This window comes from Fonsecaea erecta, assembly GCF_001651985.1.
Source record: "Fonsecaea erecta strain CBS 125763 chromosome Unknown Scaff5, whole genome shotgun sequence".
Taxonomy (NCBI): Eukaryota; Fungi; Ascomycota; class Eurotiomycetes; order Chaetothyriales; family Herpotrichiellaceae; genus Fonsecaea; species Fonsecaea erecta.
Window position 1 is genome coordinate 1,467,984 of NW_017387248.1, and position 14,813 is coordinate 1,482,796.

General features: G+C 55.2%; 5 protein-coding genes across 5 annotated transcripts; 2 read left to right on the plus strand and 3 right to left on the minus strand.

Annotated features, from left to right (window-relative positions):
• Positions 1-216: 216 nt before the first annotated feature.
• On the plus strand, positions 217-4,121 carry AYL99_06601 (urea carboxylase; the record flags this gene model as incomplete). The annotated part of the gene is made up of 4 exons (XM_018838110.1): positions 217-681; positions 728-3,169; positions 3,220-3,796; positions 3,880-4,121. 4 exons carry the CDS (start codon positions 217-219, stop codon positions 4,119-4,121), a joined length of 3,726 nt encoding a protein of 1,241 aa, XP_018692670.1.
• Positions 4,122-4,413: 292 nt separating this feature from the next.
• On the minus strand, positions 4,414-5,895 carry AYL99_06602 (hypothetical protein; the record flags this gene model as incomplete). Its single annotated transcript, XM_018838111.1, has 1 exon — positions 4,414-5,895. The coding sequence occupies one exon, from the start codon at positions 5,893-5,895 to the stop codon at positions 4,414-4,416; it is 1,482 nt and encodes a 493-aa protein (XP_018692671.1).
• A 581-nt stretch (positions 5,896-6,476) lies between these two features.
• AYL99_06603 (hypothetical protein) lies at positions 6,477-8,334 on the minus strand (the record flags this gene model as incomplete). The annotated part of the gene is made up of 6 exons (XM_018838112.1): positions 6,477-6,648; positions 6,721-7,319; positions 7,377-7,451; positions 7,508-7,781; positions 7,843-8,032; positions 8,094-8,334. The coding sequence occupies 6 exons, from the start codon at positions 8,332-8,334 to the stop codon at positions 6,477-6,479; spliced, it is 1,551 nt and encodes a 516-aa protein (XP_018692672.1).
• A 532-nt stretch (positions 8,335-8,866) lies between these two features.
• On the plus strand, positions 8,867-10,123 carry AYL99_06604 (hypothetical protein; the record flags this gene model as incomplete). Its single annotated transcript, XM_018838113.1, has 3 exons — positions 8,867-8,986; positions 9,053-9,778; positions 9,884-10,123. 3 exons carry the CDS (start codon positions 8,867-8,869, stop codon positions 10,121-10,123), a joined length of 1,086 nt encoding a protein of 361 aa, XP_018692673.1.
• A 2,433-nt stretch (positions 10,124-12,556) lies between these two features.
• Positions 12,557-13,895, minus strand: AYL99_06605 (hypothetical protein; the record flags this gene model as incomplete). Its single annotated transcript, XM_018838114.1, has 2 exons — positions 12,557-13,391; positions 13,447-13,895. The coding sequence occupies 2 exons, from the start codon at positions 13,893-13,895 to the stop codon at positions 12,557-12,559; spliced, it is 1,284 nt and encodes a 427-aa protein (XP_018692674.1).
• Between the last annotated feature and the right edge of the window lie 918 nt (positions 13,896-14,813).

Sequence of the window (14,813 nt, forward strand, 5' to 3'; positions counted from 1 at the left end):
AATCATACGTCAACACTGGCGGAGAAGAACGACTTTGCGGAGGCGCGATAGACTTCGTGCCCCTCATGGATGTTTTGGGGAATCCTTGCACAACAGGTCCACTGATATCAAGCCATTACACCACAGCTTGATAATGCCAACAGTCCCTCGCGTCGGCAAAGCTGTGCGTCAGCTGTCGACTGTTCGTCATCCGCTTCCATCGCCAGTCTTCGCAAGATGGAGAAACTGAAGACCTTGCTGGTCGCGAATCGAGGAGAGATTGCGGTGCGTATATGCAAGACCGCCAGCAATCTGGGTATTAAGACAATTTCGATCTACACTGGAGCAGACGCCGCCTCAGCTCACGTCGGGGCTGCTGATGAGGCTGTTTTGCTCTCAGGACCAGATGCCAAGGGTTACATCGACACACAACAAATCATCGAAATCGCCAAATCCAAAGGAGCAGACGCTATTATCCCAGGCTATGGATTTCTATCAGAGAACACTGACTTCGCCAGGCATGTTGCCGAAGCGGGAATGGTGTTTGTCGGACCCAGTCCTAAGTGTATAGATGACTTCGGCATCAAACATACGGCTCGTGAACTTGCGGCAAAGGCAAATGTCCCCATCGTCCCAGGAACCAAAGGCCTTGTCAAGTCGGAGGACGATGCAGTTGAGGAAGCGAAGAAACTGGGGTTCCCGGTAAATAGGACCTTTCGTCCTGGAAAAGTTGTATTAACCATTCCAGGTTATGCTCAAAGCTACCGCAGGCGGAGGCGGCATGGGCTTGTTGACGTGCAAGGACGAGAACGAAGTCCGTCAGTCATTCAAGACCGTTCAATCGCGTGGCGAGACCCTGTTCAAAAACTCAGGCGTTTTCATGGAGAGGTTCTACCCTTCATCCCACCACATCGAAGTCCAAGTCTTCGGCAACGGGCTTGGTGAAGCAATACATTTTGGTGAACGCGAATGCTCGATCCAACGACGACATCAAAAGGTGATTGAAGAGTGCCCTAGCCCATTCGTGGTCAAACATCCCGAACTCCGCCAGAAGCTGGGATCGGCTGCTGTCCGTCTGGCTGACTCGATCAACTATGGTTCGGCCGGGACCATCGAGTTTCTCGTGGATGACGAGTCTGGGGCCTTCTTCTTTTTAGAGATGAACACACGCCTGCAGGTTGAGCATGGTATCACTGAGATGTGCTATGGAATCGACCTGGTGGAGTTGATGCTGAAACAGGCCGACGCAGAGCTGTCCGGGAAGGGCGGCCTCGATGCTGAATACCTCCGCAGCCTGCAGCCCGAGGGCCCTTCAGGAGCGGCAATTGAGGTCCGGGTATATGCTGAGAACCCGGCCAAAGACTTTGCACCATCACCAGGCACACTGCAGCATGTATCCTGGAAGCAGGTCCCGGGCTCTCGAATTGACGGCTGGATCCACACCGGAACGAAGGTCACTTCATTTTACGATCCTTTACTGGCGAAACTCATGGTCCACGCAGCAGACCGCCCGGAAGCCCTCAGGCTGATGTCTGAAATGCTCGAAGGCTCCAACATCTTCGGACCACCCACCAATATCGAGTTCTTGGACGCCATCTTGAAAGATAGCACATTCAAGTCTGGCAACACGATGACAAAATTTCTCGAGACGTTCAAGTTCCAACCATCGGCAATCGATGTTCTGCAAGGTGGTGCGTACACCTTGATCGAAGACTGGCCAGGCCGTCCCACCATTGGGAGAGGTTTCTCGCACTCTGGACCAATGGATCCTTTGGCATTCCGGATTGCTAATGCGCTCGTGGGCAATCCTCCTGGCAAGGAAGGCGTTGAGATCACCTTGAGTGGTCCGGACCTCAAATTCCTTGGACCGGCCATTGTGGCCATATGTGGTGCACCGATGGAGGCCAAGCTGGACGGCAAGGAGGCACCTATGTGGACGCGGCTGAAGATCCAAGCTGGCCAGCGCCTCACCATCGGCAAGACGACAGGAGGTGGATGCAGATCGTACTTGGCAATATATGGCGGCCTTCCCAGTATTGCGACGTGGTTCGGGTCAAAAGCAACTGCACCGATGACTGCTGTCGGGGGCTATCAAGGAAGAGCCCTGGCCGCTGGCGATTTCTTGGTGGTCACGGCGGATCTACCCGAGATCAGCGGCGAACTTCGCCTACCAGAGAATCTGATACCGTCCTATCCCGAAGAATGGGATCTCCTCGCCATGCCCGGTCCTTACGACGAGGGTTTCATCACCAACGAGTCGATCGAAGAGTTCTACAAAAGCACGTGGACAATTTCCCACAACGCCGCTCGAGGAGGCATCCGGCTGATCGGCCCCAAGCCAAAATGGGCACGTCCTGATGGAGGAGAGGGCGGTGCCCATCCTTCAAATGTCATCGAATATGGCTATCCTGTTGGTACGGTGAATTGGACCGGGGACGATCCCTGCCTCTTTCCCATTGACGCGCCCGACTTTGGTGGATTCGTGTCGGCGACCACAATCGTGAAGGCGGACTATTGGAGACTCGGCCAAATGAAGGCGGGCAACAAGCTGAGGTTCAAGAGGGTTTCGTATCAGGACGCCATTGCGAAGCGCAAGGAAGTTGAAGACTTTCTAGGCTCGATTCACGACTGCTGCCAGGGGAAAGGCAGCTTCGAGCATGTTTCGCCGCTGAAATACGATGGGTTTCCTCCATCGGTCGAGAACAAAGGGTGGGAGCCTGCGATGATCCATCAAATCCAAGAACAGGGCAACCAACCGCTCGTGTCTTACCGACAGGGCGGCGACGACTTTATCTTGATCGACTATGGCCATGGCTCCTTCGACCTCAACTACCGATGCCGCGCAGTCGCACTGTACCGCAAGCTCAGAGAAAACACTGGAGAGATATCATTCGCCAACGGCGCGATGCATACTGGAATGGCTTGTGGAAACTCTCTGATGTTGTATTATGACTCGACCAAAGTTCCCCGCCAGAAGATGCTGGATTATCTTCTCCAGCTCGAAAACGAACTCGGCGATCTGAGTGAAGCGAAGTTCCCCAGCCGCAAGTACAAATTTCCCATCACGTTTCAGAGTAAACGGCAGAAGGAAAGCTTACAGAGATATATGGAGACGCAAAGACCGTACGCCTCATATCTACCTGATCCCATGGAATTCGTGGCAAAGAACAATGCATTCACGCTTCAACAGGTAAGCTACTGACCAATTGCTTTACCTTTCAGTCCTCTAACGGGTAGCAGCTTCGAGACATATACACGAAATCATCGTTGATGGTGGTGGCTGTGGGGTTCTTTGTCGCCCTCCCGATTGCTCTACCCATTGATCCTCGCCAGCGCATCCAGTGCCCCAAAATGAATCCTTCCCGTGTACATACCCCGGAGGGTCAGGTCGGCTGGGGAGGATCATGCATGGCGTTGTACAACGTCGAGTCGCCGGGTGGCTATATGAACACCGGACTCTCGATCCCGGGCGCAGATATCCTCGGCTTTAAGAAGGGCTACAGCCCGGAGAAGCCCTGGCTGTTCGAGGACTTTGACCAGATCACCTTCTACGAAGTGACCGAAGACGAGTATGAAAGGATGATGGCCACGTTCCGCAGCGGCCGGTACGAGTACGAGTACGAGGACACCGAGTTCGACATGAAAGAGCACAACCAGCTCCTGCGGGAGACGAAGGACGAAGTGGTGCAAATCCGGGCAAAACAGCGCGAAGCCCAGGCGGAGATGGACAAGCTGGAGAAGGAGCTTCTGGAGAAATGGAACAAGGAGAAAGAGGCGGGCAAAATCAGCATGGACACCGTCGAGGAGCTGTTGCACGGTATGTTTTGCCCTCCCTTGAGGGAAAAAGGAGAATCTGGACAAAGACAGACTGACGTACTAACTAACGTATGCATCTCAAAGATCCGGACATCATCCCCGTCGAAGCTCCACTGAACGCCAACGTGTGGAAAGTCGAGGTCAAGGAAGGCGACCGCGTCAGGCTGGAGCAGGTGGTCTCGATCCTGGAGGCCATGAAGCTCGAAATCCCCGTCAAGGCGGAGCAGAGCATGGAAGGGGCGACGGTCGAGAAGTTGCTCGTCAAGCCAAACGACGTCGTGGAAGCTGGGAAGCCGCTGATGCTTCTTCGCAGACCGGCCAAGTAATAAGTAAGGATCAGGGGCATATATATCTACGCCGTGTCCCGTGCTTATACACGGGAGGGAGGTAGGTAGGTAGGTCATTACCGGCGAGGACGCAAAGCCGTCTCAAAGACTTAGCAAGACGCTGTCAAAGCTCTGAGATGGATGTAGTACAGCAGTAACTCGGATTCTATCTCTCGGCAGGACAGTTTTCCCAAATACCAAGATGTGAATGCCGAGTCGATGCACAGTGTTGCTCCCTGTTGCCGAGCTGGCGGACAGTACGTAAAGGGTTTTTGCTTCTAAAGGGGTGGTATTATTCTCTTCGTCTAGTTATGGGAGGTATAGTAGTGTCTTCCGCCCACAGCCTCTTGAACCCGTCGACCACCTCGCGACTTTCGACCAGCACGCCCAGTTCCTGGCTCGTCCGCCAGCTCGCGGCGTCCATGTTGCCACTCCCCAACAATATCCGCTCGTCGTCGACGATGGTGACCTTCGCGTGCAGCTTGACGGGGATGGACTCTTGGTTTCGCTCTTCATCATCGGCATTCTCTGGCAACCCTCGTCGCCCCCGCTGCAGGAACCCGGGCCCGTCGTCCGGGCTGTTTTCGTCGTCGTCATCGTCGAAGAAGAACGTTTCCAGCAGCGCCGCCCTTCCCAGCTGCAGCGCCCGTTCCCGGAGCTTCTGGATACAGCTCGGCGTCGTCGTGCCCGCGGTGACGATCTGCTCGACGGTCATCAGGGCGCGGTTCGTCCAGATGCAGACGCGGACGCCCCTCTCGAGGGCTTCCAGCAGCGATTCCAGCACCGTCGGCTCGGTCATGTTGGGCGTGAGGATGGCGATGCTGGACTGCGCCGTGGCGAGCAGGTGGTGCGTGGCTTGCAGCAGCGGCGTCGGGGGGAACGGAATGGTTGCTGCGTCCAGGAAGCAGGGGAGCAAACGACCCAGTAAGATGCGCGGTTGGAGGTGGTTCGGAAGCTTCGCCGGAGTGTGCGGCGACGGCAGGAGAGTCGTGGGCGCCGTTATGGTGGTAGTGGTGGTGGTGGCCTGAGCTGCATTGACGGCGGCGAGAGATGGGCCGCCGGGAGATCGAGAAGGAGCAGGAGACGGAGCCGGAGGCCTCCCGTCCTCCCAAAAGTCGGCGTGGAAGAGCCGCAAGTGGTCGACCACGGGGCCTGTGAACGAGAGGGCGACCTCGAACCACCGCTCCCACGACACGTTGCACGAGGGGAAGATCGCCAGCTTGCGATCAACAATGACATACTTGGAATGGATGATGCCCCAGGGCCAGAAGAACTTGCGCACGACCCGCAGATCCAGGCCTCTGACCTCCTCGGGCTCCGGGAGGCCCAGTTTCCCCCAGCTGGCAGGGCCGTAGACCTGGCCATCCGTGGGCGTGGGAAGGAGCATGTTCCGTGCCAGCGAGCTCGAGGAGAAGCATATCTGCACCGAAATCTTCGTGGGCGGTCTTGTTGCCGCTGCGGACGATGAGGATGCCAGGGCACGCCTCGACAGGTCCTTGAGCGCTTCGCAGAGCTGAGTCCGGGTCGTCGACGCCGCCCAGAAGCACGTCACCAGCACGACCTCGGACTGCGCCGCTCGGATGGCGGGAATGATCGTGGATCTGTAGATGCTGGCGCCGGTCCCCGTCGTTAGGGAATGAAGGCGAGGCGTGCTGCGTGTGCGTCGTCCCTGCGAAACTTGGTCGATGTAAACTGGATCGAAGCGCGAAAGAGGAGGAGCCGTCATCTGCTGTTGTCGCCGGTACTGTACCATTAGAGGCTCTTCAGCCTCCATTGGAGGTTGGATGAGACCAAAGTGACCGGAAACCGTCCTATCCTTGTTGACCCTCGACGAACGTAGCTCTTTAACTAGCCAATTCGGCCCCTAGGCCTCCCAGGTCGCGGACCAGAGGCCAGAGAGATTCAACGACTGAGAACGAGCCACAGCGGCTGCGAATAAGCTACAGCTACAGAGATCTGGGCGGTCCACTCCACAACGTCTGCCCCGATCCTTCCAGACTCTCATTTGTTCGGTCTAGAACGCCTGTCGACAAAGGTAGCAGGTAGAGATTGCGGTTCTCGTGCTGTCGCGAGACAGCCGGAAATCAGATGCGGTTCGTACAAGTCCATCTGTCCCAGAAGACGCGACGCGTAGACGCCGATGAATTACTAAGCAAAGGCTTGAGACACAGCTTCATTTCGAGCCAGGCACAACAGCGTTTCATGTATGAATTATCCATCAATGGCATGTTTGCTGTAGGGCCTTGATATGGGTGATAACGGCGCTGACGTACGAAATGCGAAGGGATTCGCGTAAACACGGAATAGATGGATATATCAATCATGGTGAGTGGAAGCTTAGATACCAGCATGACTTCACTCGTAGATTTCAACAACCTTGACCCTCACGCCCTTGGAATCCAACTTGGGGCTGGGAAGGAAGAAATCATGTTTCAGCTCAACATCTGACTTGTCGGTCTCGAACAGCTCGAAGCGGAATCGCCGGAAAAGGGTGGCCATGAGAAGGAACAGTTCGGCGTACGCCAGGCTGGAGAGAAAGGCATTGAGTTAGCTTGTCCAATATACCGCCCACAGATGTGACCAGTGTCATGATACATACTTGATCCCGAGGCAGCTCCTGCTGCCTTTTCCAAAGCCGACAAAGTAGCGATCAAGCGGAGACCCATTCGGCGCTTTGGGATTCCCCAGCCATCGTTCCGGAATATATGAATGGGACTCGGGGAAGATATTCTCGTCGTGATGGACATCTACAATCGACATCCCCACCACCGTGCGTGGAGGTATGGTCCACTGGTTGTACTGGAGCGGTTGATTGAGCACACGCGGGTTCCGCGCAGAAATGCCATAGGACAGCCGGACCGCTTCCGTGATGCATGCACGCAGGTATGGCAGCTTTTCGGCTTCCAGCAGGTCGGGAATGGAGGATGCGTCAGGCATCACTTGAACAATCTCCTCGTGTAGCCGCTTGTAGATCCGGGGGTTGTTCACGATGTGGAATGACGCCACGCTCAGTGCCCAGGCAGTCGTCTCGAGACCGCCTCCGATGACTGTCTGGGCTTCGTCTGCCATGCGACGATTGCCCTTGTCCTCGGGCGGGAGAGCACTTCGAAGCAGGTCGTGGAAAATAGTGCGATGGGAGGACTTCTCATCTCCCAGCTCATCCTCTTCGGTCAGTCGTTTGATCATGTTCCGCAGATCCTATGCCGAAGTTTTTAGTGGAAGCCAAATATTGACGACTCCATACACCGAACTTACTACTTGGAGCTGCAACAGACTCCCGAGAGCGGGCTGCATCTTCCGCACAAGGCCGTCTGGAAGAGAATTTAAGAGCTTGTGTCATTCTCAGCATTCGTGGACCAGTGGGCATGGGTGAAGCAACAACTCACCGGGTGGAACCACGGAAACTGGACTGCTACATGGCCAAACTCACCGACAGCCATGAACGCAGCGTGGAAGGACTCTGAGAAATCCGGAGAATCCAGGTGATTGTAGCAGATTCCAAAGGAGTATTCTGTGATTATGTCGCCAGCGAATGCGGGAAATGCCTCACTGAGGACTACTGGAGCGCTCTTCGCCTTGTACTCACAGAGCTTCTTGCTCAACAGCTCAACCTTCTGGCGAATGACTGGTTGGAAATCCACGATGGACCGTTTAGAGAAGCTAGATCGATGTCAACATCTCCATCTCCTCGAATGGCCGTCTCGACAGGAAAAGGTCTCACAAGGGGTTGAGTGCCGCACGACGACGACGGTGTAGAGCATAGTCTGCGGTGGTGATGATGGAGCCATGGTTCCCAAACCTTCCAGCCGCCCAGTCGTGCTTGTCGACCCGCGGGACTTTGACGTAGAGTTCATCGAAAAAGTCACTGTCTTTAATATGGAGCTCATCTGGGGCGACTCGAACGATGGGACCTTGATAAGCATCAGTCAGTGTCGTTGAATCAATGACAACCCATACTCGCAGTCGACGTACCATATTGCTGATGCATCTCATCGATCCTCCGCGAGTACTGGCCCTTCAGGACGACCTCGTAGTAGAGCTCGTACCATCGTGATAAGGCGGCCGCTTTGGGCCCAGGGAATCTTGCGAGCGGCGACAGATACAGCCGGTTCACAGCAAGCGACACCAGATACAACAGCCATGTGGTCGCGAGGATGGTCAAGGGTGTCGTCAGGGAGCCTTGAGTGAGACTCTCAAAAGTGGACGAGGCCATAGTCCAAGATTTGCAGAGCAGGCAGGTGGCAGGGCCAGTACTGGATAGGCAGGCAGGGTTGAGTCAATGGATAACGATGAGGTCGGGGGACGGAGCCCCATTGCGACAAGGTGAGGCAGAAGCGAGGTGGACCGATTTGCTTGCACTGCTCTGCCCTCGACGGAGACACCTACAAACGACCTGGGATAGGTGGCACCAATAATGGCTCCTAGGTCCTCCTCGCGTAGATACCGGATGCGTTGGGGGAGGGGAAGATGCCCCCAGCGCCTGCAGAGACACGGGCATCATAACGGCCATATATGCGCCTAGTGAGCCTAGTGAGCCCTAAGGCACTTAACGAAGCCCTAATTAGCCGGGCAGGAGCTGATGTCCGACGGACCGCTCCGCCTAACACTCCCACGCAGTACCTTCTCCGGTACGAGGTACATATGCTCTCGACGGCCCGTGTTTCCACAAACTTCCCCGCCACCATTCAGTTCAATACAGACAAGCCTCCGCAGTGGTGAGAACAAGGCTGCACTAACGCTTGACAATGAGTGACACCACCAGACATGCCCCTCCACCACCACCACCAGAACAGTCAACAGAGCCACCGGGAGCAACAGTTGAACAGCCAGAGGCACCAGACCCAGACGCTGAGATCCAGCCAGACGTGAGGTCGATCTGATTGATTCCTCATTCTCATCGCCCTCTCTAACTCTCCATCAACTCCCTCTAGTCAAATGAACCGAGCGATGTAGACTCGACGTTGGGCGACGACCTCTCCGTCACCAGCACATCTCTGGCCTCCTCAATATACAACTACCCGTACGAACACGGCAGACGGTACCACGCCTACCGGCAAGGCGCGTACAGTCTGCCCAACGATGAGGCAGAGCAAGCCCGGCTTGATCTCCTGCACCACGTCTTCCGACTGACCTTGGATGGACGACTCTTTCGTGCACCGATCTTGGCGAGCCCGCAGCGGGTGCTCGACTTCGGCACCGGCACGGGGATCTGGGCCGTTGATTTTGCGGACAATTTCCCCATGGCCATGGTCATCGGCACTGACCTCAGCCCGATCCAGCCGGACGTGGTGCCTCCGAACGTCAAGTTCTACGTCGACGACGTCGAGAGCGACTGGGTCGAGGCGGGCTCCGAGGACGAGCGGTACGACTTCATCCACGGCCGCACCATGGTCGGCAGCATCAAGGACTGGGACCGGCTGTACCAGCAGGCGTTGCGGTCCTTGAATCCGGGCGGGTGGCTGGAGATGCAGGAGTACGAGACATGGCTCAAGTCGGACGACGACCCAGACCTCGTCCGGGCGCCGTATCTGAAACGGTGGCAGGACGAGGTGAACGAGGCCAGCAGGGTGTTCGGCAAGGACCTCGACGTGGCCAAGGAGCAGAAACAACGGCTGATCGATGCGGGATTTACCGATGTCCGAGACGATGTCTACAAAGTCAGTTACTGCTCCCTCTTTATCTATTATCTCCCATGATTTCCCTCTCGATTTCTCGGCCAAAATCCACGGCCAACGAACCATGTCTCTCTGACACATCACCAGGTCCCCGTCGGCTCGTGGCCGCGCGACCCCAAGCTCAAGGCCCTGGGAAAGTTCCAGCTGGTCCAGGTCTGTTCGGCCATCGAGCCCTTCGCCCTGGGCTTCCTCACGCGGTACCGGGACTGGACCGAAGACGAATGCCGCGTGCTCGTGGCGCACGTCGTGCGAGAGTTGCAGAACTCCCAGAACCACCTCTACGTCAACTTCCATTTCGTCTACGGGCGGAAACCAGGAGCATGTTAAAACAGAAAGGCGACGAAAAGTTAATGTTCCAAAGTTATTCCCATTTGCATGCCCTCTTTCTTGGGGGGTTTTTTTTTTCACATTGCTTTTGGCAGGTCTTTCGAGAGTGTGTATGTACGTCCGAACAGGACCGGTTCTGTGGCTTTCAACATGGAAGTCATTCTCCAGGGGGAGTTCGCACCAGCGGAGCACAAGCATTCTAGCGTGTGAACATCGATGACATGAATATAGTTTACGAGCCATGCATGGAGGTAGAGCAAGGAGTACCTGTCTGGTAGACGGTTTTTAGATACTACGACATTCTCGCGCCAGTCCCAAAGCCTGGAATGATTAACGGTGAATTGTCCCTCGTTAATGTCTGGGGAAGCCGTGCTGAGCCAAAGGTCCGGGACAGCCTGTGGTAGCGGGTAGCCATGGGAATGGTTTCCAAGTCCCCTTGCAGGACATTGAAAGAAAGTAAGGAGGGAAAGGATCATTCCTCGAACTGGAGATGATGAACAGTCAGTCACGAATCGAGCATTTGTACCCCCGGAATATTCGCGTGAGTCCACCAGGATGGGCACTTGTCTTGTCTCGTCAATAGCAACACGCTCTAGGTCCGTTGTAGTTCGGCAAAGGTATAGATGGCCTGGTTCTCAGAAATCAATATGCACTGCGAATCCACGTACACGTCCTTCGGAATTGGCAGCGTGCGTGGGCCGCGTGGTGGACATTGTCGCCTGAAGGGGTCTTCCCTCTACTGGCGCCATCCCCTGAGGGAAGTCGACTGGCGTGTGGAGAGGACATGCTATATTGGCGAAGCCCGGAGAACGCGAACGGACCCCCAAACCTGGCGTGTAAGGAGGCAAATAGGCAGCCTGTCTCCGCAATTGATGCGGAGACTTCCTGACATCGAACTGTAAGCGTCTTGAAGCGAGGGGGCTGTGAGGGTACTGAGCCACGGCTGGAGGTGAAAACTCTGGGTTTGATCCTCGTCAATGGCCTTCCCAAGCTTGGAACCGAGTGTACGATGCCCGTTGAGAGTTGTTTGGAATTCAAAGTTTCGACTGGGTCAGCTTCTCTGCTTTGTTAGATGACGAGGTGCATTTTGTCCATCCCATTCGACAGCGGTGGCCCAGGCCACATGTGTGATATTTCGCCAAACCTGACAGACTCATGCTAGGCAAAATATTTGGCAACCGATAGGCAGCTCCCGACCCACAGAGTCTTTGTCGAGATGTATGTATAACGCGAAGGGGTCTGGAGGAATCATCAATCAGCAAGAAACGTCTCTCTTGAAATGTACGTAGCAGGCGATAATTGCACATTCGTTCCTGATACCAGCGACCATTAAGCGACCACCGAGGCCACCAGCCCGAAAGTATGCTTGAATGTTATATCACATCACTAACGGACCAACAGACGCTTGTAGTCTTGGAAGCCCATTAGGGAAGTCTGCAAATGTAAGTAGGTAAAAGTAAACCCCACGCACTGGGTTCGGCTCCATCGGTCGCAGAGAGAAAGAAAGAGAGAGACAAGGCAATAGCTCGCATAGACAGGAAGACCGAACGGGTCTCTCGCTCGCCAGCTAGCCAGTTACTCGGTACGGTCCCTCATCTTCCCACAATGGAACCGAACTCAATGATGGTAGCACCTTGACGCGATACCGGAGGTTCCGGTACATACCATATTCGGCTGGACACGAGACATCTGAGGGCGCTTGCTTGATCGCCTTTGGGCCCTCTGGAGTAGGTAAGGGTTATGAACTGGAAGCGAGAGGCATCAGAAAATGAAGTCCAAAGACTGCCGTCGTCGGAGTGACGTCGTGCAGTAGACGCTTTCTGGATGGCGTCCCTCCCCAAATCGAGTCCGCATCTGATCAACGTCTAGTGAGTGCACAGGCCAAACGGCTGGCCGCGGCTCGTTGGCGATTTATCGTCGTTCAAGATACGAGCACAAGAACATTAATAATAATGACAGACTGCAAGAACTCGTCAGGTGAGGAGACTAACGCTGACAAAGCAACGACAGACTCAAACTGCTCGGCTTCCCTTGTGAGAAGACAGGAGTTCGAGAGAAAGCAGAAGGAATTGATGGATGGATTCATTGCAAATGATACACTTCTTTTCTAGAACCTCAATGGGCTAACCCGCCGTATCCCCCAGTCAGCCAACAGGCATCTAATACTACAAGTCTCTTCTTCTCATGAGATGTGAATTCTATAACACATGGCTTTGCCTCGCTCCAGAGTCCAGATGACAACCCGAAAATAACCACGCGCCCACTTCATCAAGATCCAGCCTTCGAATCGTAAAACAACTCTTTATTTCGAAATGTCTCCGATGTATCGCCAACTCCAAAGTCGAGATGTTTTTGAGACTTGGACGACGTCTAATGAGGTGAGAGTCCGATGCGGGCATCAATGCCACGCTCGGCAGGCCAATGGCCTGGGTCTTAGAAACCCATGAACATCTCGTCCAGTTCTTCAACTTCAATTTGCTCGGGACTCATCATGCTCCAGGAAGCCACTCCCATCTCGATTTCATCCAGATCAAGGACCAAGCTCGTCTTGGGCACTGGGGCCTGATGATCGGGTTTGGCCTGCATGATGGGGCTGCTCGAAAACAGCTTCTGTTCCGGCACGTGGAGAGTTTGATCAGACTGGCCAAAGAGGGCCAACCCGAGCTCTCGATCACGTTTTTGGCGCTGTTCTGGGGTCTCTTCTGACACCGGGACTGCGGGAGGCTTTTCATCAACCTCAATTGATGCTTGAACGGTGGGATTGTGTAGACTCATACCGCGGACGCGCACTGCAGTGGCCGTCTCAGTGAAGCCACGTTCGTCCTCTTCCAGTGGAGGACTTTGAGCCCGGTTGGTGCTACGCCGAATATCAGGCGTACCGTCCGGATTGAGGCTGCTCCTGGCGCTGAGGTGGGCGCCGGGGGTCGGAGGCTGCATGGGATCATCCTGATCCAGGTCAGGAGAGTACAGTTCCACCTCCGGACTGGGAGATAGTCGAGCACGGTCTCGTTGATCCAGATCATCTTCATTCAGGCTGTGATCTGACACGCTAGGGGTCAGGTTCTTGACCGAGATCACGGCGGGAGGGAGGATGTCGGCTGACGAGTCAGGAAGAGGCATTCGCGGTTGCGTGGTGAGGAAGAAGAACACCTTCCGTGGGTGGACCGGGATCAGTTCCTTAGCCAACGGGCACGGCGACAACGCAGTCCATGGTCTCTTCAGGTAGAGGCTGAGACGCGAGGATAGCAATGCAGCTGGGTTCGCAGAACTATCAGGGCTGGTTAGCATGATCTTTGATCGAAATTCGAACCGTAGAAACTTACTGAGCGATACTGGCATTGCTCGAGGCCAATATTGTTGCCATCTCCCTGATCAGGTGTGGCCGGTTGCCCGTCTTTTCCAACTGTTCGATGACAGAGATCACAATATCATCGTTGATACCGTCCGTGTCGATTTTCCGGACCGGAGCACCAAGCTTTGGAGACGGGGGTGGGGTCTGCTCAACGGCAGCAGCGAGTGCTAGTGCGGTGGTCGGCGTCGGGAGGTCGATCGCAGGTGAGCCGACCTTGGAGCGCGGCGACGACACGGGGGATAGAGGTTCATCGCCATCGTGAGAGCGCTTCTGTTTCTTTGTCGGAGGCAGAGGGGACGTGGAGGTCTCTGCAGGTGGTGTTGTGGTCTTCAGGACGGGGCGGTGAGCGCGAGAGGCATTGGGCAAATGGATGCCCAGCGACGGCAGGGAGAGAGATTTCCGGCGAGTATTGTAAGGCATGGTGGAATGTCATGTGTTGCCACCGGCGAGGGACGAGAGGATGTTGTCGGGGGGACTGTTGTATAACAGGACAATAGATACAGTCGCGATACTGTAGAGCCGGGGGATGGATGGGAGGGAGTCGTGTACAACAATAAACGGGGAGGTTCTGGTAACCAAGAGGAGCCCCAAAAAGCAGGGAATTTGTTTTTGGGATGGGTGGAATTGTCGAATGGCAGAATGATGATTCAGGTTGCGGCGACGCCAGTCGAGGGATGGACTAGTGTTGTGTAGCGTTGGACAAGGGAGGGCGAAAGATGTGACAGAGGAAGGGTGGTTAGACGGATGGATATACAGCAGCCGGGGCGGTGATTGGAGGAGGGAGGCAGCTGGAATGCGTGGCTGCAATGCAAGGTGCCGGGATCGTGGAGCAATGAAAACTCTCCAGTATGGAGCAGGGATCAGCTTCAATTGGCCTTCGCTGCTCCTACCCTCGCCTCCTTGCGTCAAAAGAGATCTTGTCCCGACCACTTGACTTGTTGAGGTCAAACGGCGGTAAGCAGTCAGATGGCGACGCCTGATACTGGTCGATCGGACTGATGAGAGAGAGAGAAATGTGATGTCTTTCTTGTATTCTGTTTTCTTTCTTCCAGGGATGGGGCTGGGCGGTTGAACGGCGCAGAAGCGAGAAATGGCGGTAATGGGAGCCTGCCAGGCGGCGGCCGTAGGTCAGGTCAGGGTCCGAAAGACGTTGTTTGCTCGGAGTGGGTCGAACCAAATGTTTTGGGCGCTGTCAAGGATACAGTATGTTTATGGCCCGTGCTCTAGGCGAGGAGGGAAGGTATGCGTGACGAGGTCAATGCGACTGGGACCAGAACATGGTAGACGAAGTAAAGGAGGGGAGGAGAGCAGCTCTGATGGAAAAGGAAGAATAATGGA